General features: G+C 35.6%; 1 protein-coding gene across 1 annotated transcript; it reads left to right on the top strand.

Annotated features, from left to right (window-relative positions):
- Positions 1 to 4,141: 4,141 nt before the first annotated feature.
- LOC140180762 (uncharacterized) lies at positions 4,142 to 4,909 on the top strand. Its single transcript, XM_072222057.1, has one exon. It carries the CDS (start codon positions 4,142 to 4,144, stop codon positions 4,907 to 4,909), a length of 768 nt encoding a protein of 255 aa, XP_072078158.1.
- Positions 4,910 to 9,505: the final 4,596 nt, after the last annotated feature.

The raw sequence follows: 9,505 nt of genomic DNA, 5'->3' as shown, positions 1-9,505 counted from the left end.
AACATAAAAATATTATATAATTTTTTATTTATTAATTATCAATATTGATATATTAATAATTAATACCGTAGTTATTAATTCAATTTTTTATAAATTAACTACATAATAATAATAATAATAATAATAATAATAATAATAATAATAATAATAATAATAATAAATTTGAGTAAAAAAATTCAAGAATATAAATTTCAATTAAATAAATTCTTAATTTATAATGCTATAGTTAGTAATGTTTTATTTTTATTAAATTGATTTAATGAATATTTTTATTTTATACTTTTAAATAAAAATTAGAGTTTAATTTTGATGTACTGATAATATAAAATATTTTATATGGTTGTTTAATTACGTATATTTTTTTAGATGATCATTCACACGATTAATGTAAAAAATAATGTTTTTATGACGTGACATTACGTAATTAGATACACGTGTAAATTTTTCATAAGAGAACATGAGTATAATAATAAATTTTTTTAAAATTTTTAATATAATTTATATTGAAAATAAAAAAAATCAATAATTTTTTGTCAAACATTTTTTATGATATTTTTAAAATTGGCTCTTATGGCATAGGTTAACAAAATTCTTAAAATATTTTAACAAAAATTTAATAGGTAATTTTTTTTAGGTTTAATTACTCTGTTGGTCCCTATAGTTTCGCGAAATTTTCAATTAGGTCCCTATACTTTTTTTCCTTTCAATTGGGTCCCTATATGTTAATTTTTTTTCAATTTAGTCCTTATTAACGTTAAACGTTAAAAAAAATGTTAGTGAATTGTGAAATTACTTGTATACCCTTAAGGACCCAATTGAAAAGAAAAAAAGTATAGGGACTTAATTGAAAATTCGATAAAACTATAAATATTCAATAAAAGATATTCATATAATCCCTATTCAATGATTCTACAACAAAAAATATATTCCTATAATCCTTTTTATTTTGTCACTATCATTCTTTTGCTTATTTATATATAAATTATACCAAAAATACCTTCTCTTTTTTTTTTAACTTTCAAAATATCTTATCTTAAGAACAACTAAAAAAAAGATTGGATAAAATGAAACAGAAATAATAATAATAAATATATATAAAATAAATTGTCAAAATTATCCCCAAAAATATAACAAATCAAATTTTATACAATACAACAAGATAAATAATTTATTAAAATAAAGGAACCAAGAGAAGAAAGTATTACTGTTTGTTTGTATTTTTTTTTCAACAAATTAGGTACTGAATTCTAACACAACATCTAAACTACCACAAATAACTTTTTTGCTCTTTCTTTTTTGGACCCTTAAAGTAATCTCTCTGTATCAACAATGTATATATTTCAGAAGAGAAGACACACATCAAATCCGTGAAATCTCATATAATGAAACCATTTGGCCGTGAGTTCCCTAGCTGGTAACATTTTTTGTACATTGAAGCTTCAGGCACAAACCTTGAGATATGGAAATTTGGACAAGGTTAACACCCCTTCCGAAGTATGTGCGCCGGAAACAATGAAGAACTCATCACAGTGTCTAACTCTCTTTCTAGAACATATTTACGCGGAAGAATCATGGTAGAACAAAAGCTATGACCAAGCATGCCATCAAAAAGTTACAGAATGGCTGTCCACGCCAGCATCTTCCAAAGAAGCTGGTTGAGGTACTATTACCATCGTCGATGAACCTACTTTCGTTCCACTCTTCCATAAATGAATGATTGATAACCTGTGATTCTGAAACATTTTTTGCAGTCTCACCACATATTTCACACAACCTGTGATTGTGAAAAGGTTAATAACTTTAACAACATACTCGGCATTCAACAATGAGCAGTTCATGCAGGAGATACATAGTTATGAATTAATTCTTTTGGGGGTGATGAAAGTGCAAATTTAATTTCCTATTTCATTCCCCATATATCATCTGAACAGAGGGAAAAAAGGATTTTCAAAGATACTTTATGAACACACCTACCACATATTATTCGTTGAAACAAGATATTACCAATGCACACACATACAGCAAGAAGAATGCAGGAGTGAGGGTTTCTTTTCAAAGGCATAATCAGAACTCATAATCAATTCAACTCATAATCAATTACACTCATAATCGATTAATAATAGATAAAATACGTAATCAGAACTCATAATCAATTAAACTCTCTCAAAGGCATTTAATCAAACACTTTATCTCCAATCTCACCTCTTATCTTATTTCTAACATAATCAATTAATTACAGATAAAATACATAATCAGAACTTATAATCAAAATTTTTTAACACAATCAAAATTAATTTTAGCAAACTAAGCTTCACAACTAGATCAATTGGTTCTTCTTGTCATTAAGGATGCTGGTTACCTAATCAAATAAAGTCATATTACATACAAGCAGCAACAAAAAATAAGCATAAGCAAAATTAGAGGTATTTAACAATCAAGATTTCTCAACATTGTACCTGAAGCATTAGAATCGGGAGAGGATGCCGTTTGACTACTAGTTGTTTTAAGCATAACATTTCTCCCATTCTTAGTGTAGTGGGAAGGAGACATTATTAAGAAGAATTATTACCCAACGCTGACAGAAACCCACATGTTCATTCTACTCCCGATCTTTGCAATTCAAACAAATGAAAGCCATCTCACTGGTTTCCTTTCCACATGCCACCTGGTTCATCTCCTCCGATCCAACAGTTGAAAAACTAAAACAAAATTCAATCATCACCTGTTGTTGCAGAACCAGTCCAGACAGCAAAACAGAGTCGAGGAGCGGCAATTCGAGACAAGGCACCTGAGGCGTAGTGAGGCAAGGCGGAACGAGGGGATGCAATAGGTAAGGCGGATGAGCGGAGCAGAATAGTGCACCCGTGGGCGACGCAGAGGGACGACGACCACCCAGCGACGGACGACGACGACGCCATGGAAGGCGGCAGCAGAGTGCGAACGGAGGAGAAATCCAATTGGGAACTCAGGAGAATAACTTAGGGGTAGTTAGAGTTCTCTGATTTTGGGGGACAAAATATAAAGGGTATTTTTGGTATTTCAAAAAATAGAGATGTTTTTAATTAGGTTTTTTAACTAAATTATGAGAATATTCGATTTTTTGATGGAATATTCTGTTATTTCAAACGGTTTTATGACGGTAGGGACTAAATTGAAAAAAAAATTAACGTATAGGGACCTAATTGAAAAGAAAAAAAATATAAGGACCTAATTGAAAATTTTGCGAAACTATAGGGACCAACAGAATAATTAAACCTTTTTTTAACGTGGGGGCAAGAATAATTTTTTAATGGAAGCATATATATATTTATACATATATTTTGATATACTTTTTCAAGATGTTAGTGGGGGCACTTGCCCCCACAATTTATATAGTGTATCCGTCCCTGTACAAATAAATGAAACATAAACTGAAATTAAATTACTTGAATTTAAAATTAAAAAAATAAAATAAATGACTTTAATTTAAAAAATAATAATAAACGCCTTCAACACAATTGAAAGATTTTGAAATGAAAAATAATAATACAAAATTTAAAGATAAAATGAAACTTTATAGAAATAGAATAAATTGCAGAAAGAAAAAGTAATGAGAGACAATCTAATCTAAAAATATTATAATTGATATTAGCAATATTTTAAATTGATACTATTAGTGATTTACTAGGATAGAATTGTTATTCATATATATAGAAATATCTGTACTGCTGATTTTAGGAGATTGTTGCTGTAATTTAGGCATGGTAACTGTTTTGTATAGCCTGCATATATATTTGGACTTCTGTGATAAATAAAAACAGATTTGGCCATACAATTTTAACATGGTATCAGAGCCCTAGGTTCTGATAGACATCAACGTGCAGGCAAACCTCTGCTGCAGAAAATGGCAGATGTAAGTAAGGACAGGAAGAACCAGGGAGATGTCACCAAGAAAGGTGCTTCGCCTTATGATCTAAATGCAAATGACAATCCGGGAAACGTGATTATGCAAGTGCAATTGCGTGGCGAGAACTACGATGAGTGGGCACGAGCTGTGAAAATCTCGTTGCGTGCTCGATGAAAATGGGGGTTCCTCGATGGAACCCACAAAAAGCCAAAAGAGGGTGCGGCAGATATGGAAGATTGGTAGACTGTTCAATCCATGCTCGTTTCTTGGATATTGTACACTGTTGAACCAAGCCTGCGTTCCACCATTACGTATGCGAAAAACGCAAAGAATCTTTGGGACGACATCGAAGAGCGGTTCTCTATGGTGAACGGACCGCGAATTCAGCAGCTGAAAGCCGAGTTAGCTGAGTGCAAACAGCATGGGATAGCCATGGTCTCGTATTATGGAAAGTTGAAAACCATATGGGATGAGTTGGCCAACTACGAGAAGATTCCAAATTGTACCTGTGGAGGATGCAAGTGCAACATTGGAACGCTGCTGGAGAAAAGAAGACAAGAAGAAAGAGTCCATCAATTCCTTATGGGCTTGGACGATGTGAGTTATGGGACAGTGCGCTCCAACATTCTGGCCACGGACCCCTTGCCTTCCCTCAACCGAGTGTACGCGACTTTGGTACAAGAAGAGAGAGTGAAAATGATCACCAAAACAGAGGAAGGCAGAAGTGCAGCGATGGGATTGTCGGTGCAAACAGGATACATGAATAAAGGAAGAGCAGAGATCAAACAAGTGTGCACACATTGTGAAAGATCTGGACATGAAGTTAAGGAGTGCTTCCAACTAGTTGGTTACCCAGAATGGTGGGGTGAACGTCCACGTGGAGGAGGAACCAGCAACAGAACTTCCCAGAAACAAGGTGGACGTGGGAAAGGTGGGGCTGTGCGAGCAAATGCTGCACATGTCGCAACTGAAACAGAAAAAGAAGACAGCTCTAGAGCAGTGACGGGACTCAGCAATGAGTAGTGGAAAATGTTGGTTGAAATGCTTAACAGCAAGAGAAATGAAGCAGAAAAGATGACATGTAATAAAAGTTGTGTTTCATGGATTATAGATAGTTGAGCACCTAACCACATGACAGGAAATCAAAGAATTTAAGGGAACAAAGGACAGTGAAAGCTTGTGCGGTAGGACTGCCGAATGGGAAAGAAGTTATGGCAAATAAAGAGGGAACTGTGACCCTTGACGGAGGCCTCAAACTGAAAAATGTGTTGTGTGTATCGGAGTTGAAATGCAATTTGATCTCGGTGTCGCAAATGACTGATGATGTGAATTGTTTAGTGTTGTTCACTAAAAGGTTTTGTGTGATGCTGGACCTCACCTCGAGGATGCTGATTGGAGCGGGTGAGAAGAAAGATGGGCTTTATCTCTTTCATAGGATTCAAAGAGCAGCAGCGTGTCAGATTAGTGTGGGGAATCAAGTTGAATTGTGGCATAAGCGTATGGGGCATCCTTCCTATAGAGTCGTTCAAATGCTGCCTGCCATAAGTAGTGATTGTAACCTTGAGAGTTTAAGTAAGGGCTGTGAAGTGTGTCAAATGTCAAAACAAACAAGAAACAAATTTTCTTTAAGTGATTATCGTGCAACAACTATTTTTGATTTAATACATTGTGATTTGTGGGGGCCTTATAGAACATCCTCCTCTTGTGGAGCTTCTTATTTTTTGACAATAGTGGATGACTATTCTAGAGCACTGTGGATATACTTGTTGTGTGAAAAGAAAGAGGTTTCTAAGGTTATAATTAATTTCTTTGCTCTCGTTGAACGACAGTACAATAAATGTGTGAAAGGGGTCAGAAGTGATAATGGAACAGAGTTTATGTGCTTAAGTCCAAATTTCTTGCAACATGGAATTATTCACAAAACGTCTTGCGTTAGCACACCACAACAAAATGGAAGAGTGGAGAGAAAATACAAACACATTCTTAATGTGGCTCGGGCATTGCGATTTCAATGAGGACTACCCATTCGCTTTTGGGGTGAGTGCGTACTAACTGTTGGACACTTGATCAATTTAACACCTTGGTGCATGAAAAGCCACCAAGCTATGACCATCTGTGGGTTTTTGGATCTCTCTATTATGCACACAACCAACTCACCAAGGGCGAAAAATTTGATAGTTGAAGTCGTAAGTGTATTTTTGTTGGATATCCTCTTGGGAAAAAGGGATGGAGATTGTATGATTTAGAAAGAAATGTTTTCTTCGTGTCTCGTAATGTAAAACTCATGGAAGATACATTCCCCTTTGCTTTCCCTATGTAATTCAGAAACATCCAGTGGTCTTGTCCAGAGTATTGAGCCCAATGCATGTGATGACCCACTACTTGGGCCTAACCTGCGCGATGACTCCACTTTTGAAGAGAGTGGGGGTTCCTCCTTGAACCAAGATGAACAAGATGCACACAGTCCTGCTATAGCCGACGATGATCGCACTGTTGTTGCCTTGCCCTTGCGCGACACGATGCACAACCCTCCTTCCTCCTCTAACGGCAACGCATCCTTCTCCACGGTCAATCTAGAACCTTCTGAAGTCTTATTAGGCAAAGGGCATCGAGTGAGACAACCCTCTGTACGTCTTCGCGAGTATATCACCAACACCATCTGTGTTGCTAGCCCATCGATCTGCTACCCTCCCCAATCGCATCTCTCAGGTACGTCCTATCCACTCAGTAATTATGTATCGTGTGCACATTTCTCTGCTACCCACCATGCCTTCCTTGCGGCATTGGGCGATGAACAAGAGCCCAGGCACTTTGATGAGGTAGTTCGCGATGTTCGTTGGAGAGGAGCCATGGCTGATGAAATTAAAGCCCTTCGAGAGAATGGCACCTGGGATATCACCACCCTGCCTCCTGGTAAGAAAGCCCTTGGAGGCAAGTGGATTTATCGTATTAAATATCACTCGGATGGGAGTGTTGAACGGTTTAAAGCACGGTTGGTCATCTTGGGAAATCATCAAGTTGAAGGGATGGACTTCAATGAGACTTTTGCATTAGTGGTGAAAATGGTTACTATTCGCACTGTACTCGCTGTCGCTGCTACTAAAGATTGGGAACTTCACCAGATGGATGTCCACAATACTTTTTTACATGGTGACCTTGAGGAGGAGGTTTACATGAAGTTACCGCCTGGATTTCTTGTACAAAACAACGATATGGTGTGCAAGCTCCGTAAATCTCTCTACGGATTACGCCAAGCTCCCCGTTGTTGGTTTGCCAAACTCTTCACTGCCCTTTTCCAATACGGTTTTCAACATTCCTCTGCAGATCATTCACTGTTTGTTCTTCAACAGGCTCAGGCTCAGCTTGTGGTGCTCGTACATGTTGATGATCTCATCATAGCTGGTAATAATTCTTCAGTTCAAAAAGTACCTTAATCATTGCTTTCACATGAAAGATCTGGGAAAGCTCAAATATTTTCTTGGAGTGGAAGTTGCTCGATCTCCTACGGGAATCTTCCTTAACCAACGGAAATATGCTTTAGATATTATTATAGAAACTGGGTTGCTTGGTTCACGACCGTCCTCCATTCCTCTAGAAGAAAATCATCGTCTTGCTTTGGCGAATGGGCCGCTGCTTCTTGATCCTGGTCGCTATCGTCGCTTAATTAGGAGCCTCATTTATTTGTGTTTCACTGGTCCCGAGCTGTCTTACAGTGTGCATGTTTTGTCCCAGTTCATGCAGCAGCCCAAAGAAGAGCATTAGCAAGCAGCCCTGCGCGTGGTTCATTATCTCAAAGGACAACCCGGTCAAGGAATTCTCTTACAACGAGGTAGCAATCTTACCTTAACAGGCTGGTGCGACTCTGATTGGGCAAGCTCCCCCTTACTCGACGGTCACTCACAGGATGGTTTATCCTCCTTGGCAACTCTCCAGTATCCTGAAAAACGAAGAAACAACAAATAGCGTCACGGTTATCTGCCGAGGCAGAGTACCGCTTCATGGCCAATATTACGTGTGAACTCAAATGGTTGAAGCAACTCCTTTCTGATCTTCGAATCTCACATGGTCAGCCCATTCGTCTCTTTTGTGATAGTCAAGTTGCACTCCATATTGCCAAGAATCCTGTCTTTCATGAACGAACTAAGCATATTGAAGTTGACTACCACCTAGTTCGGGACGCCGTTGCTCAGAAGATCATCCTTCCCTCCTATGTCCCCACGTGCACTCAGTTGGTAGACATATTTACCAAAGCCTTTGGGTTGAAACAGTTTACTTTCCTTCTTGACAAGTTGGGCATTCAAAACTTGCATGCTCCAACTTGGGAGGGAGGGGTGGGGGTAATGAGAGACAATTCAATCTATAAATATTGTAATTGATATTAGCAATATTCTAGATTGATACTGTTAGTGATTTACTAGGATAGAATTGCTATTTATATATATAGAAATATCTGTACTGTTGATTTTAGGAGATTGTTGCTGTAATTTAGGCATGGTAGCTGTTTTGTATAGTCTGCATATATATTTGGACTTCTGTGATCAATAAAAACAGATTTAGCCATACAACTTTAGAAAAAAATACAAGCAACTTAAAAAAAATATATAAAGACATAAATTGAAAGACATGAAAAAATCTTTCAAAATGAACTCAAGACAGATTTAAAAATTTGTTGGAATTTAAGTGTGTAAGTATTTTGTGAAGATGAATTTCAACCCTTTACTTCTTCTGAGTCTGATTTATTTATAAATCAATTCCATCAATCTTATGCTGCCAAATATCATTTTTAAAAAGTTCGAATTAATTTTCTTGCAAGTTCGACCAACACCATTTCGATTTGCAAAATTTTTCAACTATCAATAAGTAAATATGATATTTATTTGAAAAACAAAATCCATATGCGTGGGAGTCAGAAAATTTTTTTATTACTGTTGTTGAATTATGGCTAAAAAATGCATCTGACGAAACGTTGAAAGATAATGGGCCTAACTTAATTAAGCACAAAGAAACAAAATGATCGAAATATGATATTGTCAAACTTTAACCGCGTATGAAATTAATTAATGAAAAGAAAAGAAAACAGATAAAAAAAAAAGCAAAATCACCATAAAATAAATTATATACACATACATCATCATTAGGGCACAACCTTTTTTTTTCTAAATATAAATTATGTGCTTGTTTGAACGTCATTATTTTGATAAAAAAAAGGATCTTTTTCAATATTTTTTTTATTTTTTAGTGTGTTTGACAAATTTCTAGTAGTAAAAATAAAAGTACTAAAAAAATAAAAATATTTTTTTTGAGAAACTGTAATTTACATCTTTTTTTAAAAGATCTTTTTTTCTTTAAAAAAAATATTTTTCGTATAATAAATAAATAAAAAAATACTTTTATAAAAAGATCTTTTTACATGAAATACCAAACATAAAATTATTTTTATTTTTTTATAAAATTAAAAAAAAAATAACTTAAAATTTTTTTTTTTAAAGTTCACCCAAACAAATCCTATATATCGTTCAACCGCAGGACAAGTTAACATCAACCTTGCATGTGCTATTCAACCAGTGGTGATTGATTGAGACGTCAAATTACAATGGTTACATAGTCTATCACCCATGG

Source organism: Arachis hypogaea, chromosome 17 (genome assembly GCF_003086295.3).
Source record: "Arachis hypogaea cultivar Tifrunner chromosome 17, arahy.Tifrunner.gnm2.J5K5, whole genome shotgun sequence".
Lineage (NCBI taxonomy): Eukaryota > Viridiplantae > Streptophyta > Magnoliopsida > Fabales > Fabaceae > Arachis > Arachis hypogaea.
This window is presented reverse-complemented; position numbering and strand designations above follow the sequence as displayed.

Coding starts and splice junctions, on each gene's coding strand:
- LOC140180762 (XM_072222057.1), top strand. CDS start 4,142: ATGCTCGTTTCTTGGATATTGTACACTGTTGAACCAAGCCTGCGTTCC.